Source organism: Stegostoma tigrinum, chromosome 7 (genome assembly GCF_030684315.1).
Source record: "Stegostoma tigrinum isolate sSteTig4 chromosome 7, sSteTig4.hap1, whole genome shotgun sequence".
In the NCBI taxonomy this organism is placed as follows: Eukaryota; Metazoa; Chordata; class Chondrichthyes; order Orectolobiformes; family Stegostomatidae; genus Stegostoma; species Stegostoma tigrinum.
Window position 1 is genome coordinate 84,230,564 of NC_081360.1, and position 27,867 is coordinate 84,258,430.

The 27,867-nt window shown below is 42.2% G+C and overlaps 1 protein-coding gene across 2 annotated transcripts in view; it reads left to right on the forward strand.

The window, feature by feature from the left end:
- Positions 1-27,867, forward strand: part of LOC125454109 (kinesin heavy chain) — a 190,265-nt gene that overhangs the window by 94,110 nt on the left and 68,288 nt on the right. For both annotated transcript variants that reach the window (XR_009445962.1, XM_059647460.1), the window contains exons 7-12: positions 2,508-2,595; positions 8,063-8,187; positions 8,865-8,969; positions 15,245-15,393; positions 19,206-19,354; positions 22,711-22,883. Coding sequence is in view for 1 of the 2 variants with exons in the window: in XM_059647460.1 (XP_059503443.1) it covers positions 2,508-2,595; positions 8,063-8,187; positions 8,865-8,969; positions 15,245-15,393; positions 19,206-19,354; positions 22,711-22,883 (789 nt within the window). In the remaining variant the exon portion in view is untranslated. The remainder of the gene's footprint in view (positions 1-2,507; positions 2,596-8,062; positions 8,188-8,864; positions 8,970-15,244; positions 15,394-19,205; positions 19,355-22,710; positions 22,884-27,867) is intronic.

Below are 27,867 nucleotides of genomic sequence, written 5' to 3' on the forward strand. Positions count from 1 at the left end.
CTGAATCCAAGTTGCTGTATTTATAATTTGACAATCATTGTTCCGAAATGCATTCAACGCCAAAGCACAAATGGAGTTCTCCTACATGAGAAACTTCAAATGCCATTTGAAAAGCAGGATTGAATATATCCTTAAGTGTTGTAAGCACAAATGAATTGTGTTGCTCCCACTTACAAAAGGGAATATCTTCTGTACCCAATAGCACAATGCTGATCATTGTGATTACAAATAAGTGAATGTAGATTTGATTGCAAAAGTACAGAGAATCTTCAAAACTCTTCCCAGTGATTCGGATGAAAAACTGTTTTATATTTAATAGAGTGTTCAGCCATTGATGACACAATTGATTACTCTGTTGCCAAGTCTAGTTTTAAGGCCATAAATTCTAATAGCTGTAGGCAATGTCTGAAATTAGTTGGATTTAGTTATGGCCTCCATTGCTCAGCTAGTCCCTGAAGACTGTGGCAGTGGAGGCAAAGGAACGTGTTACGTGTTGCCATTCTACTGATCATGTAAATTTGAAATAGATCTCGGATTTCACTGAAAGTTAGTTGAGAATCCCAGAGCCTGTGGGGAATTTAATGTCTGGTGTCGTGGGCTGAGGTGAGGTATTTATTCAGATGGGTTGTCACTTTGCTGCTTTTCTGCCTCCATACTGATTACATTTGTGGCAGGAAGGAGCGTAGAGTGCCTTCCATCTAATGCCATTCAGGCCATTTAGTAGACAGTTGAAGTTGGATTGAGAGCAGATTGAACCCTCATTCAGTGGCACTCAGCAACGTGACTGAGAAAGGGGGAGTGCCCCACTGTGAGTCGCTCACCCTATCCCATCACCTCTGGGTAATGTTGTAGAACAGAGAGATCCACGGGTTTAGGTACATAATTCTTTGAAATTTGTATCGCATACAGAGAGGGTGGTTAAGATGGTGTTTTGCACATTTGCCTTCATTGCTCAGCAAATTGAGTATGAAAGTTGGGAAGTCATATTGAAGTTGTACAGGATGTTGGTGAGGCCTTTTCAGGAGTACTATGTCCAGTTCTGGTCACTCTTTTATAAGAAAGATACTATTAAGCTGGAGAGGGTTCAGAAAAGATTTGCCAGGAGGTTGCTGGGAAAGGAAGGCTTGAGTTATAAAATTAAGTGGATAGTGCTCCTGAGATGCTGCTGGGCCTGCTGTGTTCATCCAGCCTCACATTTTATTGTCTTGGATAGGCTGGGACTGTTTTCACTGGAGTGTGGGAGGTTGAGGTGTGACCTTATAATGGTTTATAAATCATGAGCGGTATAGATAAAGTGAATGGCAGGTGTCTTTTCCGTAGGGTGGGGGATTTCAAGACGAGGGGGCATATTTTTAAGGTGAAAGGAGAAATATTTTAAAAAGACATGAGGGGCAACTTTTTTGCACAGAGTAGTTCGTGTGTTGAATGAACTTGGAGAGGAAATGGTGGATATGGGTACAGTTACAAGGTTAACAGAACATTTGGATAAGTACTTAAGCATGAACAATTTGGAGGGGTATTGGCCAAGCGCACGTAGGTGGGTCAGTTTAGTTTGGGATTATGGTCAGCATGGACTGGTTGGATTGAAGGCTCAGTTTCCATGCTGCATGACTGTATGACTGTAATCCGTTGAAATTCCCACTCTACCACTAATGGCTTGTGATCTGGGATTCAGAAATCATCCAAGGCTTAAGATGCATGGATCCTTGCTTTTGGGAGACCTTCCATTGGCCAGTTAAGTGGTACTTATTTTGGTGGATCTTTCTTAAAAGAGGCAGCGCAGCTTCTCTAGCCAGCAGTATGGACCCTCGCTACCGCCTATGAATACTGCCCCCTTTTTACAATTTGCATGTCGATGCACATAATCTAAATGCTTATGTATGCTCTGAAAATAAAAGTAAGACAACATAAAGAATCATAAGGCACAGAGGAGGCCATTTAACCAGCCAAGCTTGTGCTGGCTCTGAGAGGATCATCCAATTATTGTTCAATTCCCCCACTCTTATCCCACAATTTATTCCCCTCTAAGTAGCTTCTAAGTAGTATCCAGTTTCCTGCTAAATGTTGCTTTTGATCCTGCTTTCATAGTTTTTTCAGCCAGAAGATTCCAGAACATAAAATCTTGCCACAAGAGACATTTCTTTCGTTCATCTCGCCTTAGTATATGCCGCTCTCCATCTTCCTAGACAAGGTGTCCAAGGAAACAGATCATGTTGAAGAGATTTAAGAATTAGAGTGACATCTAAGCGAGTGTGGAGGAATTAGTGTCCATATACCTAAGTATTAGCTATGGGGTGGAATCAGTTTGGAAGACTATTGCAAATACATGCCCATATCGTATCAACATTACAAAACATTTCCTTGTGCTTTATAAAATAAAAGTCATATGTTTGCTGGTATTTTATGAATGCTGTGCACTTTAAGCTGAGGAAGACTATTTAGCTTGTCGTGTTTTTCGTGATCTTCAAAGTATTTCCACTAAATTTTCTTCTGTAAAATTTCCAAAGGGTTGTACGGAGAGGTTTGTCTCTAGCCCTGAAGAAGTAATGGATGTTATTGATGAAGGAAAGGCAAACCGTCGTGTAGCTGTCACCAGTAAGTAGCTGCTTTTCTGACATGTTCTGTAAACTCTACCTGGGTTTGGGTGTTTTGTTACATTGAAGTTTGAGCATTAATGTTGGCCATGGAAGTTTTGAAAGTTATTTATGATTTGTTATGATTATGATTAGTTCCTGCACAGCATGCTCTTTTATGACTGATGTTCTTTCGCATATGCTGAGTGAATATTCCTTCTGAAAGGACAATGGCCAAATGTTTCTGAAACATATTTTTAACTGTTTTTCTTCAAGAACCGTAGTCCAATTTATTGTAGGTCATTTTTATTCATTACCTGCTTTAAGCCACCCTCTCTGTCGTGGTTACATCTTCTGCCCCTCCATAAATCCACTATAATGTTTTGGCTGTAAAAGGTATAATATAAATCCAGGTTGGTGTTATATAAGTTTTTCTTCTAAATTAAATGTATTTTTTAGATAATAGATAGCCAAGCTACTAAGCACTTCTTCACAGGCAATAAATAACAGACAACTCATTTGACTCACATTGATTGTTTTGGAAAGTCTTTGCTCCCATTGGTCCAGCTGATGCTGTCATTGAGGCATTTGGAAAGATGAACGAAACTGCTGATTGATATTTTGTTTCCTAAGAGTAACAGGTAATGCAGAGAAGGCCTGTTATATCTGTTTGTGGGCAGGAGACACAGGATTAAATTTAACAGCCAGAAGCTTTCTAAAGATGATAGCAGAAATGCAGACAAAATGTTTGCAAGGTTCAGCATATATCTCCAATGGACCGACCAGTATGAACTTTGAGGCTCCAAACAGGAGACAGATCGCAATAGCTTTATAACAACACTGAAAACTACAGCCAGGAAATGTAATTTTAAGACACAGATGAATGGCTGATAAATCAAATAATTTGAGGTTCTGCACACTCTGAAATCCAGGAAGTGCTAATTGGGAAGGACAAATTCGCCATATTGCATGGCATAAACACTGCTAGAACACATGAAGCCAGCAAAGAGATGGATGAGAATGCGAACCTTTTCCAAACAGCTAGCTCTTAGTAGAGCCACGAGAAAGGCAATAGTGTTAAGTTACTAAAACAGCAACAAAAGAATATACTCGAGCTAGAAAGAATGGTGTGCAGTAACCGTGCACAGTCACTGGAATTCACAGACTGAAGGTACTATCCTGTATATGGAACACTTACTTAAAGGCCAGTCACTGGGAAGAGATGTGCAGAGCAAAAGAAGATGGAGACAGATGAGTCACCAGAGAAATTGTACAGAGGGGTAGGAAATAAAACCAAAATATTCCTACGTGGAAAATGCTGATGGGTTTGACTACATAATAGACACATGAAGAAATGTTGTTTCCCCTTGTGGTACTGTCACCTCTCATTCTTCAAAACTCTAGGGAATACAGTCCCAGTTTTCCCAATCTCTATTCATGGAATTATTCCACCATCCTGGGAGCATCTGGTGAATCTTTGTTGCACTCCTTCTATGGCAATCATATCCTTCCTGAAATAAGATGACTTAAGACTTTACTTTAAGTACCACCTAATCAAGCTCATAGACAATTAAAGCAAGACATCACCATTCTCCCATTCAAATCTTCTTGTAATAAATGCCAACATACTATTAGCCTTCCTGATAGCTTGCTGCACCCGCAAGTTAGCCGTCAACAACTTATTGATAAGAACACCCAAGTACCTTTGCAGATCTACACTTACTAACCCCTCACCATTTAAGAAACAAATGCATATCAGTTCTTCCTACCAAGGTAGACAACCCCACATTTTCTAATTTATATTTCATCTGCCATTTTCTTTCCCAATCACTAACCCTGGCCCAATTCTCCTGAAAACATTTTTCATTCTCTATTAATCACACATACATTCCTGCTGAGCTCCGTATGATCTGCAAATATGGGAATATTTCAATTTTGTCCCCATGACCATATCATTGAGGTATATTGTAAGTAGCTGGGACTCAAGCTGATCCTTGCGGTACCCTGCTCGTCACAATCTGCTGACTCAGGAATGGACATTTATTGCTACTGCCTGCTTTCTGTCTGTTTGCCAATCCTAATCCATGCCAATGCATTACCTCTTTCCCATGTGTATTAATTTTGTTAACTAAGTCAAAATCTTTCTGAAAATCCAAATATCCAAATCACTTGAATCCCTTTTATAAATTTTGTTATTAACATCCTCCAAAAACTCTAAATTTCCAAACATGAATTTCTACATGCAAATCCATGCTGACCATGCACAGATTAGTTTTATCCAAGTGTCCTTTGTCACATCCTTTATGATGAATTCTGGCATTTTCCCTGCTATTGACATAAAGTTGACACGTCTGCAGTTCTGCATTTTTTTTCCTTTGGTCATTTCTTGAATAGAGGGCTGACATTTGTAAGCTTTGAATCTGCAGGAATCATTCAAGTAGCTATGGATTTTGAAAAATGATCACCAATGCTTTGACTATCTCCATTGTCACTTCCTTCCATGTAAACTAACAGGTCCCAAAAAATATCGGTTTTCAACCTCATTAATTTATCCAGTTTCACCATTCTACTAATGATAATTTCCATCAACTCTTCATTCTCTTGAGTCCCTAGGATCTCTAATTCTGGGAGGTACCTTCCCCAGTGAAGACAGATTAAAAATTCACTTAGTTTATCTGCTTTCTTTCTTTTCCCCAATATAAATTCTCCAGAATCTGCTTTTAATGGGTCCAATTTGGCTGAACCAAGCATTTCTTTTTTACATACCTGTAGAAGCTTTTCCTGTCTATTTTCATGCATTTTGTTACATTTGCATTTATATTGTATTCCTTCTTTCCATATCAGTTTCTTTGTCCTCCTTTGCGGTTCTCTAAAACCTCAAGCCTCAGTTTTATGTACTTATTTATCGTATCACTATTGACCATCGCAGCCAATGTAAAATATTAACAGGACTAAAAATAAAGCTTCCAAGAGAGGTCCAGGAAATGAAAAGAATAAAGGTGATTGCAAGAGTTAGAGAGGTTAGAAATGGGGTAAATTCTGCTGTGGTGAGTTAAGAGGCTGGATGGATGGCAAAGAATTTGCCTTGTTCTGTAAGACTTAACCATACCATAACAATAAATCAAAATTCCACTTTATTAGGAGAGATCAGATCAGCAATGGCAATGACAAAAGTTTTCAGCAGTCACAATGCCAGTAATGACCACTGAAATGTGAAATTAGACAGGGAAACTTTGACAACAAGGTGTAGAGCTGGATGAACACAGCAGGCCAAGCAGCATCAGAGGAGCAGGAAAGCTGATGTTTCAAGTCCAGACCCTTCAGACCAGCCACCCAATATGCATCAACTTGATATTGCCTGATACAACATGTTTAAAGTTAAGATTACTCCACCATGCACTGTCTCCCACCTAAGATTTATCAACAGCAATTTGGGTACTGTTTTTAATCCTCTTGCATTATGTAGGGTTCAGATTAAAATCCCCAACATTGCTTGGCTTCCAACGTTAACAAATTTTAATGTTTTTAGCCTGCCACTACACACCCCCTGTTGTTCGTCACTAACAGTCCCCATTAACAACTATTCACCCTCCCAAGATAACAAAGAGTGGAGCTGAATGAACGCAGCAGGCCAAGCAGCATCTCAGGAGTGAGTGCTCTCTGATGAAGGGTCTAGGCCCGAAACGTCAGCTTTTGTACTCCTGAGATGCTGCTTGGCCTGCTGTGTTCATCCAGCTCCACACTTTGTTATCTTGGATTCTCCAGCATCTGCAGTTCACATTACCACTGATACAATTCACCCTCCCAGCCTGATTGTTATCAACCCCTTTGTCTGTCCAGCTGTCTTTCTCTCTCTTTGGGCTCTATCCTATCATTTACTCCCTACCCCACCTACCTCCCTATTTTCTGCATATAAACTGACGTTTCCCAACCACCATCAGTTCTGAGGAAGGGCCACTGGACCCAAAACGTTAACTCTTTTTTTCTCCTCCACAAATGCTGCCAGATCTGCTGAGCTTTTCCAGCAAATTTGTTTTTGTTCCAATTTATTCCTGTTCACCCATCATGCTTGTGCTCACTGAATCACACTGGCTCCTGGTTAAGCACATCTCAATATTAAAATTTTTCATTCTTATCTTCAAATTCTTCTATTGGCCTCTCCAGTTCCAACACTGTAATCTTCTCCAGGTCCCCAACCTCTCAGAAATCTTCACGTCTAATTCCTGCCTCTTAAACATTCCCATTTTTATCTCTCCATCAATTGGCTAGGCCATGAGTTCATACAGTTTATTCCCTCAAACCCTTTGCTTCTCTACCACACTTTTCTTCTTAAAACATACCTCTTTAATTAAACTTTGGTCATACCTCCTTCTGTGACTTGGCATCATATTTTTGTTTGTAATGCCTCTGTGAAATGCCTTGGGCATGTTGTGTTAAGGGCGCTACACAAATATAAGGTACTGGAGATTAGATGAAAAAGAAACTTTACTCATTCTATGGCTTCATCCGATGAATTGTAAATCAGAAAATGCAAGACCCTATTGATTCTTTCAGATATGTATGAATTAATGGGAGCGTGTTTTTTTATGCATCCCCTCCACCCTGAAAGGTTCTTTATCTATATGTAACTCAGGCAGGCAAAATTCAGACACTTCTGTTGTAAAGCATACCTGGAACGGTAGTGGACTAATACTCAAAGCATAAAGCTTTCCATTGATGATCACATTTTGTGAGCTTTTCCCAACAGAAAAGTCTTCGAAGTAATTCAGAATTCTCACCTTTTAATACCAAATCCTCAATGAGTAAAAGAAAACAGTTAAGTTTGAGCAGCATGAACAGCACCTGAGGGGAACAAAGATTGCTTCTCTTACTTTATTAAATTACTGCCGGCTGCAGCATTGTGATACGCCCATTGCAGCATTGTGTTATTCCCAAAGTTACTCAAAGAAACAACCTTCGTGGAGAAACAGAGGTTCACTATATTTCTTCTAATGGGCCACCATTTTTCTAAGACCATAGCCAGGCTGACTTCTCAATCATCCCAGTTTTCTTTAGGGTCACATCAACAAAACCTTTGATTGTGATTTTAAACAATTTGCCTAACCCAAGCTTCTTTGTTGTTACTGCTGCCCCAATTTAATTCTTTCTTATGAGCCAGACACGCACTGAGTCACTTGTAGCCAAATATAAACATGGTATACATTTCCTTTTCTGTTTGTCCCACCTGGGTGTGGGTATGGTGATGTTGATGATACACAATGATGTTGGTTGTCATTTGATAGAACATAACAACATAAAAGGAGACCATTGAACTTTTTATGTTGTTTTCATTCTTTACAAGAACTGTCCAGTCCCCCGATCTTTCCCCATAGCCCTGCAATTTTCTGCCATTTAAGTTTTTATCCAATTAACTTTTGAATCTTGCTCAACAGTGAATAAACAAGTAAACAGTTGACTCTTCCAATTAACTTTCTTTCTTGTCTACACAGATATGAATGAACACAGTTCTCGAAGCCACAGCATCTTTCTCATTAATATTAAACAGGAGAACATGGAAACAGAGAAGAAACTCAGTGGCAAACTATACCTTGTAGATTTAGCTGGCAGTGAAAAGGTGAAAGATACCTTCTTTGATTTTTAATCATGATGCAGTGATTTTGGTTTAACTATTAGCTGTGAAGAGAAATCAAAGCTGTGTGACTCTCTGCCGCATTGCCTTTATTGAAATTAATAGCACTGCACAAGATATGCTCAAAAATGCTTTTGTCTTCATGGGAATACAATTTGACTAAACTTAAAATGGGCTGATAAACAGAAATGAAAGCACTTACTCAGCTTTTAATCATGGATTCATTGCTGCTCAATTTGTTAAAACATTGATTCATTCTATCAACTCTTTATTCTAATGGAATACAAGACTGGATAATTAAATTGGATTTCTTGGGAGTGTCTAAATTTTAAGTGCTGACTTGTTGCCTTTAAACAAAACCAATTGTGTACCATAGTAAGCTATCAGTGTTGCAAATAAATTTTGCATTTACAGAAGCCCTTTCCTTTCTCCACATTCATTGCACTGTCTTTATTTATTGTGTCATCATTCAGCTGGCCTTGAACTCTGTAGTTTTCCTTTGTGCAATACGGGAATTGTTACAAATTAACATCCAAAATAATTAAAACTTCAACTACCTTTTTGACAGAGATCAATCTAATCAACTTAATACCCATATGCAAAAAAGACTTAAGTTAGTCAAAATATCTTCATGCCAAATTGATGGTATCTGTTCATTCTAGGTCAGCAAGACTGGAGCTGAAGGAGCTGTTCTTGATGAAGCTAAAAACATCAATAAGTCCCTTTCTGCTCTGGGGAATGTAATTTCTGCCCTGGCTGAGGGAACTGTAAGTCTTTTTAATGCGTTATAATTTGTGAAATTTGTTTTTATATTGTAATTTTTCCAATAGTTAACGTTGCCAAGTTAATATTTAATCAAAACACAGCACATTGGAATGACATTATCTGATTGATGAGGAAGGATTAATGCATAATGATGTGATGGAGAACTATTCCAACTCTCATGCACTATCAAGGGAGAATAGATCAAAACGTCATAAGTTGATGGAGATTTATTAAAAACGTAACAACATTTAAAAAAATTCATTCGCGGGAAGAGGGCATCATTGGCTAGGCAACATTTATTGCACATCCCTAATTGCCCAGAGGGCAGTTAAGAGTCAGCCACATTGCTGTGGGTCTGGAGTCACATGTATATGGCAGTTTCCTTCCATAAAGGACGTTAGTGAACCAGAGAAAGTAGGACTAGGTAAGAATAGTCAGCCAGATGGGTTTTTCTCCCAACAATTGGCAATGGATTCATGGTCATCATTAGACTCTTAATTCAAAACACTTATTCAATTCAAATTCCATCATCTGCTGTGGTGTGATTCAAATTCAGGTTCCCAGAACATCCCAGATGTCCTTGTTCTTCAAGGACCATAACGTCCCCCCCCGCAATGGTCGAGAACGCCCTCGACCGTGTCTCCTGCATTGCCCGCAACTCATCCCTCACAACCTGCCCCCGCAATAACCGCCAAAAGAGAATCTCCCATCCTCACATACCACCCCACCAACCTCCGGATACAACGCATCATCCTCCGACACCTCTGCCATCTACAATCCGACCCCACCACTAAAGACATTTTTCCAGCCCCACCCTTATCTGCCTTCTGGAGAGACCACTCTCTCCGTGACTCCTTTGTCCGCTCCACACTCCCCTCCAAACCCACCACACCCGGCACTTGCCCCTGCAACCGCAGGAAGTGCTACACTTGCCCCCACACTTACACCCTCACCCTCATCCCAGGCCCCAAGATGACTTTCCACATCAAGCAGATGTTCACCTGCACATCCGCCAATGTGATGCACTGCATCTGCTGTAGCCATTGTGGCTACCTCTACATTGGGGAAACCAAGCGGAGGCTTGGGGATCGCTTTGCAGAACACCTCCGCTCGGTTCGCAATAAATAACTGCACCTCCCAGTCGCGAACCATTTCAACTTCCCCTCCCATTCCTTAGATGACATGTCCATCCTGGGCCTCCTGCAGTGCCACAATGATGCCACCCGAAGGTTGCAGGAACAGCAACTCATATTCCGCTTGGGAACCCTGCAGCCCAATGGGATCAATGTGGATTTCACCAGCTTCAAAATCTCCCTTCCCCCCGACTGCATCCCAAAACTAGCCCAGCTCGTCTCCACCTCCATAACCTGTTCTTCCTCTCACCTATCCCCTCCTCCCACCTCAAGACGCACCTCCATTTCCGATCAGCTAACCTCATCCTGTCCCCTTGACATGTCCATCGTCCCCAGACTGACCCATCCCCACCCGTACTCTCTTCTCCACCTATCTTTCCTCTATCCATCTTCAGTCCGCACCTCCCCCCTCCGACCCCGACTCCCTGTTTATTTCAGAACCCTCTCCCTATCCCCCTCTTCTGATGAAGGGTCTCAGCCCGAAATCTCAGCTTTTGTGCTCCTGAGATGCTGCGTGGCCTGCTGTGTTCATCCAGCTCCACACCTTGTTACCCAGAACATTATCTGGGTCTCTGGATTAACAGTCCAGCAATAATACCACTAGTCCATTGCCTCCCCTTGCAATTGAATAATCTGATTTTCAAGTAGTAAAATCATGAATGAATATATTATTCCGGACTATAATTGTCAAAATGGAACCATAAATCAGGTGATCATTTGAATAATAGACTGGTCATACTTACGATCATGAATTAACTTTAGTAAATGATCATAATTAACTTCAGTATAAAACTTTTACCAGTTTGTACAATAGCTTTGCATGATTGCACATTTGTCATGAGGCATTGCAATGTGTTCATTGATGGCATTAAAACAGTGCAACCTTGATAATTGCATTTTTGTGTCCATTGCCTTTACTTCTGGTGAAGAGATAACTGATGACTCTTGGATATTTAGCTCACAATTGTCTTTTCTTTAATCATTTGTGTAATGATAAAAGTTCTAAGCTGGATTTATCTTTGAGAGAGCAGCCTTAGTCTGGACATAATAAGTGCATTGAAGACATTCCAGACTGTATATTTCTTTTTTGCCTGCTGTAAGGTATAAAGCTTTAAACCAGACTGCTTAAAGGAAATATTATAATGTAGGATACCTAGAAAACTCAAGTCTTTCTTTCTTTTTCTCAAATTTCCACTTACATCTGATTTAAGAACTTAAGAACTAGGAGCAAGAGTAGGCCATCCGGCCCCTCGAGCCTGCCCCATCATTTAATAAGATCATGGCTGATCTTTTTGAGACTCAGCTCCACTTACCCGCTCCCTCACCGTAACCTTTAATTCCTTTACAGTTCAAAAATTTATCTAGCCTTGCCCTAGAAACATTCAGCAAATTAGCTTCAAACGCTTCACTGGGCAGGTAATTCCACAGATTCACAACCCTTTGGGTGAAGAAGTTCCTCCTGACCTCAGTCCTACATCTGCTTCCCTTTAATTTGAGGCTATGCCCTCTAGTCCTAGTTTCACCTGCTAGCGGAAACAATCTCCCTGCCTCCACCTTATCTATTCCCTTCATAATCTTATATGTTTCTATAAGATCTCCCCTCATTCTTCTGAGTTCCAATGAGTATAATCCCAGTCTACTCAGTCTCTCCTCATAATCCAACCCTCTCAACTCTGGAATCAACTGAGTGAATCTCCACCACATCCCCTCCAGCGCTAGTATATCTCTTCTGAAGTAAGGAGACCAAAACTGCACACAGTACTCCAGGTGTGGCCTCAACAGGCCCCTATACAGCTGCAGCATTGACTTACTGTTTTTAAACTCCATCCCTCCAGCAATGACAGACAAAATTCCATTTGCCTTTTTAATTACTTGCTGCACCTGCAATCCTACTTCTGGCGATTCATGCACAAGGACACCCAAGTCCCTCTGCACAGCAGCGTGCTGCAATATTTTACCATTTAAAACGTATTCTATTTTGCTGTTATCCCTACCAAAATGGATGACCTTACACTTATTAACATTGTACTCCATTGATTTGCGTCACCTTCGCTGATAAATATGAGCTTTAGTTCTTTTATACATTTTCTACAAAAATAACCCTATTCACTGTCCAATTGACAATGAGTTGAATAGTGCTTATTGTCATTCAAATAATGCTCGTCTATCCTTGTTCTCTATTCTAGCCTTCAGAGAAGTGCATATAAGATATAATTTCATAGCAACAAGCATGTTAGTTCATCTGAAGTATTGTGTCATTGAAAAGAACAATACTGTGGATGTTGAAAATCTAAATTATAATTAGAAAATGCTGGAAATGCTCAGCAGGTCAGGCTAAACTGTGGAGAGTGACACTGAGTTAATATTTCGGGGTAATAAAATGTGGGGCTGAATGAACACAGTAGGCCCAGCAGCATCTCAGGAGCACAAAAGCTGACGTTTCGTGCCTAAACCCTTCATCAGAGAGGGGGATGGGGGGAGGGAACTGGAATAAATAGGGAGAGAGGGGGAGGCGGACCGAAGATGGAGAGTAAAGAAGATAGGTGGAGAGGAGAGTATAGGTGGGGAGGTAGTGGGGGGATAGGTCAGTCCAGGGAAGACGGACAGGTCAAGGAGGTGGGATGAGGTTAGTAGGTAGGAGATGAAGGTGCGGCTTGGGGTGGGAGGAAGGGATGGGTGAGAGGAAGAACAGGTTAGGGAGGCAGAGACAGGTTGGACTGGTTTTGGGATGCAGTGGGTGGAGGGGAAGAGCTGGGCTGGTTGTGTGGTGCAGTGGGGGGAGGGGACGAACTGGGCTGGTTTTGGGATGCGGTGGGGGAAGGGGAGATTTTGAAGCTGGTGAAGTCCACATTGATGCCATTGGGCTGCAGGGTTCCCAAGCGGAATATGAGTTGCTATTCCTGCAACCTTTGGGTGGTATCATTGTGGCACTGCAGGAGGCCCATGATGGACATGTCATCTAAAGAATGGGAGGGGGAGTGGAAATGGTTTGCGACTGGGAGGTGCAGTTGTTTATTGCGAACTGAGCAGAGGTGTTCTGCAAAGCGGTCCCCAAGCCTCCGCTTGGTTTCCCCAATGTAGAGGAAGCCACACTGGGTACAATGGATGCAGTATACCACATGGGGAGATGTGCAGGTGAACCTCTGCTTAGTATGGAAAGTCATCTTGGGGCCTGGGATAGGGGTGAGGGAGGAGGTGTGGGGGCAAGTGTAGCATTTCCTGCGGTTGCAGGGGAATGTGCCGGGTGTGGTGGGGTTGGAGGGGAGTGTGAAGCGAACAAGGGATTCACGGAGAGAGTGGTCTCTCTGGAAAGCAGACAAGGGTGGGGATGGAAAAAAGTCTTGGGTGTTGGGGTCGGATTGTAGATGGCGGAAGTGTTGGAGGATGATGCGTTGTATCCGGAGGTTGGTGGGGTGGTGTGTGAGAATGAGGGGGATCCTCTTTGGGCAGTTGTGGCGGGGGCGGGCTGTGAGGGATGATGACTTTTCTCTTGATGTTCTGATGCAAGGTCACAGACCTGAAACTTGATACATTTTTTGAAAAAAGTCACATTATATTTGTGGGCAGGCTTCAATTTATAAACATATTTTCGGTTTGCACATTTATGTTGGACTTACACATTTACACACACACACACACACACACACACACACACACACACACACACAATGTTCAGTCAAAAAATGCACTAGATGCTATCATTTGCTAATGAAATTAACCCCTAAAATATGTTAACATCAGCATGAGAACATGGGATGAACGTTCAGGAGAAGCAAGGAAGTGAATATTTGGGGATACAAAATATACTGGTTGTTGCAAAATATTGCAATCAAGAACAAAAACTTCAGTCAGGTTATATCTGAAAAACCCAAACCTGGGCAGGACTTACACAGTTAATGGTAGGGCCCTGAGGAGTGTTGTCGAGCAGCGAGACCTAAAGCTCAGGTTCATAGTTCCTTGAAAGCAGGTACATAGGGTGACGAAGAAGATGTTTGGCACAGTTGCCTTCGTTGATTAGAACATTGAGTATAAGAGTTGGAACTTCATGTTGCGGCTGTACAAGACATTGCTGAAGCCACCTTTAGAATATTGAGGTCAGCGCTGGTTGCCCTGATATAGGAAGGATGTTAAACTAGAAAGGGTACAGGAAAAATTTACAAGGATGTCACCGGAACTAGAAGGCTTGAGTTATCAGGAGAGGCTTGACAGGCTGGGATTTTTTTTCCCCTAGAGCACCGGAGGCTGATGGGTGACTTTATAGAGGATTATAAAATCATGAGGGGCATAGATGAGGTGAATAGCCAAAGTCTTTTTCCTGGGATTGGGGTGTCCAAAACTATAGGGCATGGGTCTAAGGTGAGAAAGGAAAAATTTAAAAGGAACTTGAGGGGCAACATTTTCACACAGAGGGTTGTTGCATGTATGGAGTGAGCTGTCAGAAGAAATGGTAGAGTTGGATACAGTTACAACATTTAAAAGGCTTCTGAATGGGTACATGAACAGGAAGAGTTTAGAAGGGATATGGGCCAAATGATGGCAAGTGGAGCTATTTCAGTTTAGGAAACCTGGTTGGCATGGACGAGATGGACTGAAGGATCTGTTTTCTGTACTGTATGACTCTATTTGTAGATCCAAAGTGTATATTAAATATAATTATGTCTCTTTTCCCCTACTTCCCATCTAGCCTTTAAATCTCCTGCCCCACACCAAGTTATACAATATTTCCAGTATAACGTTGTGTAAATGAAGGGATGACCATGCTTCTGAGTGCCTGGAGGCAAAACTTTTCTTTCCTTTCCCCATTTCTCTCTCCATTTACCTCCATAAAATTCAACTTTTGGAAAACCATTTAATGATATTGTATTGTATCATTGTATTGAAAGCCCACAGAATAATGTACTTGAAACATGAAAATTGTACATTGAATTTGCAGAAAATGGGTTAACATTTTGCAATTTCAAATCAGCTGCTAATCAACATATTTCAAGAGGGGAATATTTTGCAGGGCTAAGAGGAAAACGCAGGGAGTGAGTTGAATTGAAAGGCTCTTTCAAAGAAGTAGCACAAGCATGATGGGCTAAAAAGCCTTTTCTTTTGTGCTGTATCAATCAATGATACTATGAGTATATTTTCTTTGTTCACAGAAAACACATGTTCCATATCGCGACAGTAAAATGACCCGAATTCTACAGGATTCTCTAGGTGGGAATTGCCGCACTACCATAATTATTTGTTGCTCACCCTCCAGTTTTAATGATGCTGAAACAAAAACCACCCTTATGTTTGGCCAAAGGTAGGAATCTCATCTAAACTGGTTTATTGTGCTTAAAGTGAATTCACGTCACAATGACAATGACGATTAAGCGTGACTTGGTTTGTTATTACTGAATTGCTGGCAACTTAGCTAAAAATAGATAATGAGTTCTTTTGTGAACTAACATTCTATTTAAAAATAATCCAGAATTCAGCACAGAGATCCACCCTGTTCTGAGGGCTTTTGAACTGTGTGTTTAACCAGGTAAGTATTTGGACTTCATGACCATATTTATTTCATTGAATCCCTACAGTGCAGGTCTGCACTGAACTTCCAAAGAGCCACCCACCCAGACCGAGTCCCCCACATTATCCCTGTAACCCCTCATTTACTATGGCTATTGCACCCAGCCTGCATATTATGGGGCAATTGAGCATAGCCAATCCACCTAACTCGCACATCTTTGGACTGTGGGTGGAAACCCATGCAGACACAGAGAGAGTGCGCAAACTTCACACTGACAGTGGCTTAAGGCTAGACTTGAACCTAGGTCCCTGGTGCTGTAAAGTAGCAGTGCTAAGGACTGAACCACCTAACTGTTCTAATTTAATAAGGAAAAAAATGAAAAGGTTTTTGGTGTGAATGTTGCCAGGTAATATTTTTAATCAGTATGAAAGATCTTAATAGCAAAACTGATCAAATACTTGGATCAGTTTTGACAAGTAACTTAAACAATTTCTTGAGATTTTACAGAGGTTAGTGCAGGATTCTGTCTTGGATCACAGTGTGTATCCAAGCTGTTCTTTTCAGATTCAGGGAAATATAGTTAAGAGAAGGCTCATAGAACATAGAACAATACAGCGCAGAACAGGCCCTTTGGCCCTCGATGTTGCGCGACCTGTCATCTAACAGCAATTTGCTTAAATATGAATGTTTATCAAATAATACTAATGATTATAGTGGTAATAATAAATAGAAGAGAAAAGAGAAAAAGCAGCAAGTCTCGCGCCCTCTTGCCCATTGGGGTCCCCTCAATCAATGGCTGGTCTGGATGCTGACGTTGTCCCTGGCACAGTTCACAATCCTGGTCCGAGGTGAAGTCCAGTGACTCGGAACAAAACTTGCTCTTATGCAGTGTAACAAACAGCCAGCACAAAGAAAGCAGGTACAGAAAGACAAAACTTCTGGCAAGAAAACACAGGATGGCTGCAGGTTTTGTCTTTGGCTCATAAAGGATTGTTCATAGGATTCATTCAAGGTCATGCAGCTTGTTGAGTATCATTCCACACTTACCCAGCCTATTTTCCCATCCTGTACAATCTGTTTTCCTATGCAGCTGCTGAATATCATCATCACTTCTTAATCCTTCAGCCTATCCTTTACAGATTCTTTATAAAATATTGCTGGTAATTATGATCATCTGAGTTTCAATGCACATGCACGAGGGGTTTTAGAAAATAGTCACAAGAATGATTCAGAGCCTGGAGGTCTTAATCAACAAGAGGGGTAGAGCATTTTTTTCAATGTATAGATTAGTTTGGGGAAGCATTACCTAAACCAAAGAGCCCCAAATGCATTTGTTTAAAGGAAGTTGGATTGGACAAATCTAATAGATTCTCAAAGAAGAACCTGCTTGGATAGACAGAGTTGATGCAAAGGAGATTTGGTGGTTGTTAGCTCATACAATATATCCCCATGTCCCTCGACTCCTTTCTGATGGGAATTTCATAATAAACATTGATTTTCTAGCACTTGCCTGCAAGCAAGATTGCTCAGTTACCATCTGCACTGGCTTCCCAAATGCAGTTTGCAATTCATTACTAAAATTATTGATCTTCTGCATTGTGTTGACTGGTCAATTAAGTAGGTGCTAATCTACTACTTTAAAAGATCAATCGAAATCTATAAGAATTCATTTTACATAACCAGCTTTGCACAGAAAATTTCTAACTAACATTTGGAACTGCATTTTGCCCTTTGAGGTGCAAATCAGGAGTAACATCATAGTCTTAGCTACTCAGGAGTCAGAATTCCCCCCACCAGCGAGAGTCAGGAGTGGGTTGGGGTTGAGGCCTCCTGAAACAAGGAAGAGGTGGAACCAGAGGCAGCACCTTCCAAACCCGTGAACTCTGCCACCCAAAAGAACAAGGGCAGCAGATACATGGGACCGTCACCACCTGCAAGTTCTGCTCCAAACCACTGACAATCCAGACTAGGAAATAAATCGTGCTCCTTCAAGTGTTGCTGGGTCAAATTTTTGGACAGTCATTTTAAGAGCACTATGAATATAACCCCCATCCTCCAATGGATAGAAGAAGCTCAAGAAGATAACAGGCCAACACTTTCTGGAAGGCATTCAGACGTTCAAAATTGATGTTGGCCACTTGTGTAGACATCCTGTAAACCAATAAAAAAATTAAGGCCGGATGCTAAGGTAGCCTCCATTTCTTGAAACATCACCTCTGCTCTGTAATGATTGTGAGGCCCCCTAAACCTAAAACCACAGTCCTTTAAGTGAATGCCTTCCAAGGCCCAGTGCCCCTCCAATTATCACCATGTTCCTGCCATATCGTTTCATAACCTCCATTCATCAAACCTCCATGTCCTCAATCACTCCTTCAACCCACCATACCCACTCACCCACCCCCTGCCCCTGCCATGCATGCTCATCGAGTATCCACCATGTGTGGACTATTTGAACTGTATAATAACATTCAGAAATCTTTGAGATGTTGTTGAAATTGCCAAGCTGATTCTAAACATAATTGTCTTAAGTATTTATGAGACTGTTAAGAAAATACACTAATTTGATCCTCTTAAGCAATCATAAAACTGTCAAGCTGAAATAAACTCTCAGTCTGCTACAGCTGCAACATCCTAGTTGATCTGAATCCCTGAATGGAGTTTGGAGGTAAGCCAAACATTTATAATAGGATTATATTGCACAGCTGTATAAACAAAACTACCAGAGCCATTGTTAAGATGCTGATCCAGACTGACAACATTTAAAAAAGAAATTTGGATTTTCACATAATAGCTGAAAATTATGACAAGATTTAAAGTCTTAAAACATTTACTACAATGAATGAAAGACCACATTAATTAAACGTTAACTTTGTAGGTTATTTAAACAACAGAAAGAAGTGCTATCTTTAGTGCAATTCACAATCTTCAAGGAATTATAGTTTTTATAGCAAGCAGTCTTCATATGTTACCTGCTCCAAATTGAGTCACATTTCACTATTTCACTAAGTGGAACTTAAGGAGACCACTCAGAGGTGTTCCCTTAGATTTCTGAAAGTTTCCTAAATCCAATAGCAGCAGTAAAACCTGTTGTAGTTATCCCTACCTTCTGGCCATTCCAATTCATATCTTTAGGAATACTTGGAAGGTTGAGAGATGCAGTTTATAGAGCACAACAAAGAACTAACTATGAATAGGCTGAATAATGCAGATTTTGGAATGGCAAAAAAGAAGCTACTGCATGACTTCATGATCTTTGGCATCAAGAGATAAATCAGTGAAGTAATGAGTCTGTGCTGATTGATGCATCCTGCAGCCTTAGCCATTCTGTTACTAGTTACTTCCTCAGGAGGGTGGGTGAACCCCCAGGTTGCAGATTGGTCATTCTTAGTTGGAAGAGAATTTTGGATAATTTTGGATAATTCATTGAGTAGACAGCATGATTGTTTAGTAAAGTTACTTCACATGTACCAAAGTGAATGGTAGTTTGGCTGTTATTGAAGTGTGCAATGCATAATTCTCGTCAGTGCCTTGGCTTGAGGATCGTTTATTCAGCCCATTGATTTTAATGAAGTAAAATTCTCTTTGTGAATTATTGCTCCTAACAGAGCCAAGACCATCAAAAATACTGCATCTGTCAATCTCGAGTTGACAGCTGAGGAATGGAAGAAGAAATATGAGAAGGAAAAAGAGAAAAACAAATCATTGAAGAATGCTCTTCAGCGTCTTGAGATGGAGCTAAACAGATGGAGAAATGGTAAACTCATCAAAGCTGGAATTAATCTGAGGCAATTAACAATTAAGTGTAGTGTAATGGACAGGGAATCTGGGACCAAGCATAGTATTCACAAGGGGCTTTATCGAAATCTACTATTTATTGGTGACAAATTTTCTCAGAATTTCCGCGTAAGTTCTTCTTCAGTTAATATTCTGTGCAATGCATGACTTAATATTTTATGTCATTCTGTTTAAAGCAAGCCATGTTTTAATAATGGTGCTCAGTTATTATGTTCTACAGCACGGGGTAAATTCATCAACATGAGTCAACTGTGCATATAATTACTTCAAAATAATGTGAGTCATTTTGTTCTACCATTGTTGAGACTTTGAGCTATTCCAGTGAAATTGACACTAAATTTTGAAGACTTTGACACTTGTATCAGATCTATTATTTTACTGGCATGCTGTTGACAATCTCACATTAAAAATGTGGTCTTACATGATTCCCTCACAGAATCCAAGTTTAAATGTTATTTTGTTTGTGCTGCAGAAATTGATGCACTGCAGCAACTTGCCAGGGCATCTTTGTCAGCACATTCCAAAATCCTGACCTCTAACATCTGAATGGACAAATGCAGCGGACCCAGGGAAATGCTACCGTTTACAAGGTGCCCTCCAAATCATCATCCTGACTTTGAACTGTATTGCAGTTCCTTCACTGTCACCGGGTTAAAAACCTGGAACTGCCTGATTAATTGCCACACAACCAGCCCAGCTCTTCCCCTCCACCCACTGCATCCCAAAACCAGCCCAGCCTGTCTCTGCCTCCCTAACATGTTCTTCCTCTCACCCATCCCTTCCTCCCACGCCAAGCCGCACCCCCATCTCCTACCTACTAACCTGATCCCACCTCCTTGACCTGTCCGTCTTCCCTGGACTGACCTATCCCCTCCCTACCTCCCCACCTATACTCTCCTCTCCACTTATCTTCTTTTCTCTCCATCTTCGGTCCGCCTCCCCCTCTCTCCCTATTTATTCCAAAACCCTCACCGCATCCCCCTCTCTGATAAAGGGTCTAGGCCCGAAACGTCAGCTTTTGTGCTCCTGAGATGCTGTTGGGCCTGCTGTGTTCATCCAGCTTCACACTTTATTATCTTGGATTCTCCAGCATCTGCAGTTCCCATTATCACGATCATTCAAGAAGATGGCTTTTCAACACCAATGGGGAGCGGGAAGGGGGAAGGTAACAAAGTGGAGTTAAGGCCACAATAAGAACAACCTTGATTTTATTATACAGTGAAGCAGGTTTGAAGAGTAGATGGCTTTTTCCTGCTGCTACTTATTATGTTTCCATGTGACCTTCTCAAGAGTAAGAAGATATATAGTTAATGCTGGCCTTGCCATCCCGTGAATGAATAAAGCTATTCTCCTGGCATCCTTACATAGATGTAAATTTAATATACTTTTGGGAAGGTGTACAAAAGTGCATTTAATAATTGAAATGTCCATTGTCATCCACATATTACTGATAGAGTTCCATATGGCAGCTTGTTTATATTAAAGCTTCATTGTTCCCGTAGATCCAGCACTACAGCTGTAAGTTCAATACCTGAATGAAAATTGGCCTTGAATTCTTAAAACCTTTTGTTCCTTCTGTGATAAGTTTTGGTAAACGAACTACTGGATTGAATGAGTGTCACAGGAGAGAGGTTCTGAGTTGTTAATTAGGTTCAGCATTATTTGAAGCTGATGGACTATATATTGTTTGATACTGGCATTGTGTAGGATTCGAATAATTCAAGTGTGTTGTGCTGTAGGGTAGTACAAGGTTGTTTACTGTGAAAGAATATTTTAATTCAGATTTTTATTGATGAGTGCTTGCCGTTCTGTTATCGAAGCAAAACTATAATAATGCCAAAACTGTAAGCCCCTTCCTAATTATTAATTTACACAAACAAATTATAGCAGTTAGTTGTCTTCAGGAGAATAGTAATGAATTCTTTGGCTTTGAGATGAAGAGGACCATGCTGGATGAATGGATATCATTTGTGAACACGTCATCTTAGAACCAATTTTAGGATAAGGTTGGCTCTAAGGTGACATGCCTGGTAATTTAGATTAGAACTGAATTAACCCTTTACAGCAGATTTGTTTACTCAGTGCAAGAGCCATGACTTTACTGATTTGACCTCATGAATGTGAGTGGTGGAACTGAGGCTAGGAGCTGGGATCCTTCCTAGATTAATTAACTCTGAAAACAGATATCTTTATGGACATCCTGCCATTTCTTCATGAGTTTGTAGAAAAAAAAGTCAGTCTCAAAACTGATTTTCTGATCTGAAATGTGACATTTTAATGAGACGTAGAGAATTACAGGCCATGAGACTCGTAGTTACCTTTTACTGTGGCATTTAGAACCAGATATTACATGTGTTGTGCACTAATTTCTTCCATTCAAGGATTTATAATTTTCAGTTGTAGTAATTGGTTGTGAATTCTGAATGTTTAAAAGAACGGTAAAAGTACAGGACCAGGTACCAGTATGATCAAGGAAGAAAGGAAGGAACAAATATTGTACAAAATGCTTTCACTTTGCTTGAGTGTAAGAAGAGAGTGGATTTAATAGTATTCGGTATGGCTGCTTAACCATTCAACAATAACAATCATTGTGTACAATGGTCGCAGCATATTCTTGTGTGACGAATGGAAACAGCCTCTTTGTACATCTCCTGGACATGCACAGAATTTCATATCGCAGATGTTGCTTGGTTATATTCACAGCAACTGTTTGTTTTATTGGAAACCTGATTTTACTTCCTGAGTTTTAACAGCTGAGATTTTTTACATCCACTTTGCAGCAATATCCAGTTAACCATTTTCATCACTACATGAAGTGAATGCCTGTAATAACCTTTTATTATCAAAAGAGAGAGCTTCTTAAATATGCGGATAGATAAACAGAAGGCAAGAAGAACAAAGCAAGCCAGGCAGCATCTGGAGGAAAGGAGCAATCAACGTTTTGAAGGGCAATCAACGTTTTGAAGGGTAATAACAAAACATTAACTGCTTCTTTCCTCCAGATGCTGCCTGACCTGCTCTGTTTTTCCAGCCTCCTTTTGGTCTACCTGGATTCCAGCATCTGCAGTTTTTTCTGCCTCCTTCCTAAATGTGCAACAAGGATACAACTCAATTCTGCCTTTGATAAAAAATTAGCTTTTTAGGTATAATTTCAATTGTTTTTTGGTTTGTCAAATCAATTTTGGCCTTTCATTCATTACGTGCACTTCCTGAAATGAAAGATTTTCCTCTCCTTTTGTTCTGCACGTAAATGGGCAGGTTGCCTTGCTGTGGAAATCATTTGTCCCTGTTGTAACATGCTTACTCTCTCTACAGGTGAATCCGTGCCTGAAGATGAACAAATTGATGCCAAAGACCAGAAGAACTTGGAGCCATGTGACAACCAGTCAACCATTGACAATGTTGTTCCAGCATCCAAAATCACAGCAGGAGAGAGAGTGAAGTTAGAGGAAGAGATCAGTAATTTGTATAAGCAGCTCGATGACAAGGTTTGTGATTGATGACAGATTGGCTGCACATTACTCCACTGGTACCTCAGTATGTTTAGCCCTCTTCTTCTGTTGTCACAATATACCAGAATTTTCTCGTAAACAACAGCAGGTTCATTACGCAGACTGTTATTAGTGCGCAACAAAACTAACAATTTGTGAGAAGGAAGAGATAACTCATGGGTTGTTTATTGCCACAGATTGCTAACATCGTTATTATTGCAAAAATAGTAGTTTGTCATTCAAACGCCCCATGAGTTGCATTAGTTGCTAGGCTTGTACTGTAAACATATATTAAAATTGCTGTTGATCAAAGGCCCCTACTAATCAGAGGTAATAGGAACTGTAGATGCTGGAAAATCCGAGAGAACAAGGTGTAGAGCTGAGATAATGGGAACTGCAGATGCTGGAGAATCAAAGATAACAAAGTGTGAAGCTGGATGAACACAGCAGGCCCAGCAGCATCTTAGGAGCACAAAAGCTGACGTTTCGGGCCTAGAACCTTCATCAGGGCCTCTGATGAAGGGTCTAGGCCCAAAACGTCAGCCTTTGTGCTCCTGAGATGCTGCTTGGCCTGCTGTGTTCATCCACCTTCACACTTTGTTATCCAGGTGTAGAGCTGAATGGACACAGCAGGCCAAGCAGCATCACAGGAGCAGGAAGGCTGATGTTTCAGGCCTAGATCATTCATCAGAAATGGGGATTTCTGATGAAGGGTCTAGGCCCAAAACGTCAGCCTTCCTGCTCCTATGATCTGCCCCTACTAATCAGCTGAATTATAGACCTCAAATGTCAATAAACCTTGCAAGGCTAGAAAAGGAACAATTGAAACTATGGCATCTGACATTACTGATGTTAAACCTCCTCAAATTTGTTAAAGTTTCATTTTATTCCCCCTCACTATTCCTCTTTGAATATTATTAATCTTGCAATTTTTCTTTCCTTCTTTTAATCTCATTTTTTGGTAAATAATTGGATTTCGTCCTTTTTTTTATTTGTTATTTGATTGTTTTTTTCTGTCTTTAATTTTTATGAGATTAGGAGATGCCCTCTTGCCTTTTTATTCATTAAAGTCCCAGGGTTTCTGTGTCAGATTGGTAATGTCCATAGCTCTGAGCCAGAAGGTCTGGGTTCAGCTGTCACTTCAGAGTGAGGTGCGTCAAAATGTGTCAGAGCAGGTTGATTAAAAATCATGTTTTCACTAAAATCCCAGATGCTCCATTAAGCTTCTTGTGAATTCCCATTTCTAGAAATTTGTTGTAGAAAAAGCTTAATGATAAGAAAAGAAAACCCCAAGCCATTTGCACTCCATGAAATGACCGTATCCAGTAAAATGTGGGCTATTAACTTCTGATTTTGTTGAAAAGGTGTAAGGTTTAGAGTGTTTTCTGTTTTTGATGATGAAAGGTGAACAACCATTGCATTGTCCATATGCTGTTCTCCAGTAAAGTAGACATTTGCTAGCATTGGTAGGATGGTGCTACAAGCATTAGAATGGTTGGTGCACTTGTTGCAAATCTGACTTAAAACAACATGTTCTGTAGATAGTGGTGAACACTTTGTAAGTTCAAACTGCATGAGCACTTTCTAATGTTAAAGCTAACTTCATTGTATTTTATGGTATGAACCTTTAGCATGTTTGACTGAAATTCCTTTTGTTGTTATTTGTGCTGTCTCTTAGATGAGTCAGGCATGAGCCTGACATTGAGATTCCCACAGCTGTATAGCTTAGACAGTGTCCAAGACCACAGCATTATCATTCCTGGGTATGTCCTGTCCCATCAGGTAGCCAGAACCAGGAGAAGCAGAGGTACAGTGGTAAACATTCAGGAGAAAATTGCCTGGTAATCCCCAACATTTACTGTGGACTGCATGAAGTTGCATGACATCAAGTGAAATGTGTGCAAAAATAAACATGTGGCGATTGATATCCACTGACCTCCCTCACCACGCTTCCCACCCCCAAATGGCTGATGAATCAGCACTCTTCCATGTTGAACTATACTCTGGGTGGGAGTCTTCAATGTACATCATCAAGAGTGCCTCAGCAGCACGATTGCTGACCAAGCTAAACAAGTTCTAAGAAGCACCAGAGGAAAAATCTATCAGTGATATTGGGAGCTGCAGATGCTGGAGAATACAAGATAACAAAATGTGGAGCTGGATGAACACAGCAGGCCAAGCAGCATCTCGGGAGCACAAAAGCTGACCTTTCGGGCCTAGACCCTTCATCAGAGAGGGGGATGGGGCGAGGGAACTGGAATAAATAGAGAGAAAGGGGGAGGCGGACCAAAGATGGAGAGAAAACAAGATAGGTTGAGAGGAGAGTATAGGTGTGGAGGTAGGGAGGGGATAGGTCAGTCCAGGAAAGATGGACAGGTCAACGTGGCGGGATGAGGTTAGTAGGTAGGAAATGGAGGTGCAGCTTGAGGTGGGAGGAAGGGATGGGTGAGAGGAAGAACAGGTTAGGGAAGCAGAGACAGGCTGGGCTGGTTTTGGGATGCAGTGGGGGGAGGGGCGAGCTGGGTTGGTTTTGTGGTGCAATGGGGGGAGGGGAAGAACTGGGCTGGTTTTGGGATGCAATGGGGGAAGGGGAGATGTTGAAGCTGGTGAAGTCCACATTGATACCATTGGGCTGTAGGGTTCCCAAGCGGAATATGAGTTGCTGTTCCTGCAACCTGCGGGTGGCATCATTGTGGCACTGCAGGAGTCCCATGATGGACATGCCGTCTAAGGAATGGGAGGGGGAGTGGAAATGGTTCGCGACTGGGAGGTGCAGTTGTTTATTGCGAACCGAGCGGAGGTGTTCTGCAAAGCGGTCCCCAAGCCTCCGCTTGGTTTCCTCATTGTAGAGGAAGCCACACTGGGTGCAATGGATACAATATACCACATTGGCAGATATGCAGGTGAACATCTGCTTGATATGGAAGGTCATCTTGCAGCCTGGGATAGGGGTGAGGGAGGAGGTGTGGGGGCAAGTGTAGCTCTTCCTGCGGTTGCAGGGGAATGTGCCGGCTGTGGTGGGGTTGGAGGGGAGTGTGGAGTGGACAAGGGAGTCGCGGAGAGAGTGGTCCCTCCGGAAGGCAGACAAGGGTGGGGATGGAAAAATGTCTTGGGTGGTGGGGTCGGATTGTAGATGGCGGAAGTGCCGGAGGATGGTACATTGTATCCGGACGTTGGTGGGGTGGTATGTGAGAACGAGGGGGATCCTTATTGGGCGGTTGTGGCGGGGCAGGGTGTGAGGGATGTGTTGCAGGAAATGCAGGAGACACGGTCAAGGGCGTTCTCGACCACCGCGGAGGGAAAGTGGCGGTCGTTGAAGAACGTGGACATCTGGGATGTGCGGGAGTGGAATGCCTCATCCTGGGAGCAGATGTGGCGGAGGCGGTGGAATTGACAGTCCCTCTTCCGCACCTACACAGGCCCCAAACCCCACCTCTTCCTCCGTTACATTGATGACTGTATCGGCGCCGCCTCTTGCTCCCCAGAGGAGCTCAAACAGTTCATCCACGTTACCAACACCTTCCACCCCAACCTCAGGTTCACCTGGGCCATCTCCAGCACATAACTCACCTTCCTGAACCTCTCAGTCTCCATCTCAGGCAACCAGCTTGTAACTGATGTCCATTTCAAGCCCACCGACTCACACAGCTACCTAGAATACACCTCCTCCCACCCACCCTCCTGCAAAACCTCCATCCCCTATTCCCAATTCCTCCGCCTCCGCCGCATCTGCTGCCACGATGAGGCATTCCACTCCTGCACATCCCAGATGCCCAGGTTCTTCAAGGACCGCAACATCCCCTCCTACAGTGGTCGAGAACGCCCTTGACTGCGTCTCCCGCATTTCCCGCAACACATCCCTCACACCCCGCCCCCACCACAACCGCCCCAAGAGGATCCCCCTCATTCTCACATACCACCCCACCAACCTCCGGATACAACGCATCATCCTCCGACACTTCAGCCATCTACAATCCGACCCCACCACCCAAGACATTTTTCCATCCCCACCCTTGTTTGCCTTCCGAAGAGACCACTCTCTCCGTGACTCCCTTGTTCGCTCCACACTGCCCTCCAACCCCACCACACCTGGCACATTCCCCTGCAACCGCAGGAAGTGCTACACTTGCCCCCACACCTCCTCCCTCACTCCTATCCCAGGCCCCAAGATGACTTTCCATATTAAGCAGATGTTCACCTGCACATCTGCCAATGTGGTATACTGTATCCATTGTACCCGGTGTGGCTACCTCTACATTTGGGAAACCAAGCGGAGGCTTGGGGACTGCTTTGCAGAACACCTCTGCTCGGTTCGCAATAAACAACTGCACCTCCCAGTCGCAAACCATTTCAACTCCCCCTCCCATTCTTTAGATGACATGTCCATCATGGGCCTCCTGCAGTGCCACAATGAGGCCACCCGAAGGTTGCAGGAACAGCAACTCATATTCCGCTTGGGATCCCTGCAGCCCAATGGTATCAATGCGGATTTCACCAGCTTCAAAATCTCCCCTTCCCCCACTGCATCCCAAAACCAGCCCAGTTCGACCCCTCCCCCCACTGCATCACACAACCAGTCCAACCTGTCTCTGCCTCCCTAGCTGGTTCTTCCTCTCACCCATCCCTTCCTCCCACCCCAAGCCGCATTCCATTTCCTACCTACTAACCTCATCCCACCTCCTTGACCTGTCCATCTTCCCTGGACTGACCTATCCCCTCCCTACCTCCCCACCTATACTCTCTCCACCTATCTTCTTTACTCTCCATCTTCGGTCCGCCTCCCCCTCTCTCCCTATTTATTCCAGTTCCCTCTCCCCATCCCCCTCTCTGATGAAGGGTCTAGGCCCGAAACGTCAGCTTTTGTGCTCCTAAGATGCTGCTTGGCCTGCTGTGTTCATCCAGCTTCACACTTTGTTATCAGAGGAAAAACCTACTTGACATTGTCCTTATCAGTCTACCTGTCACTGATTCATCTGCCCAT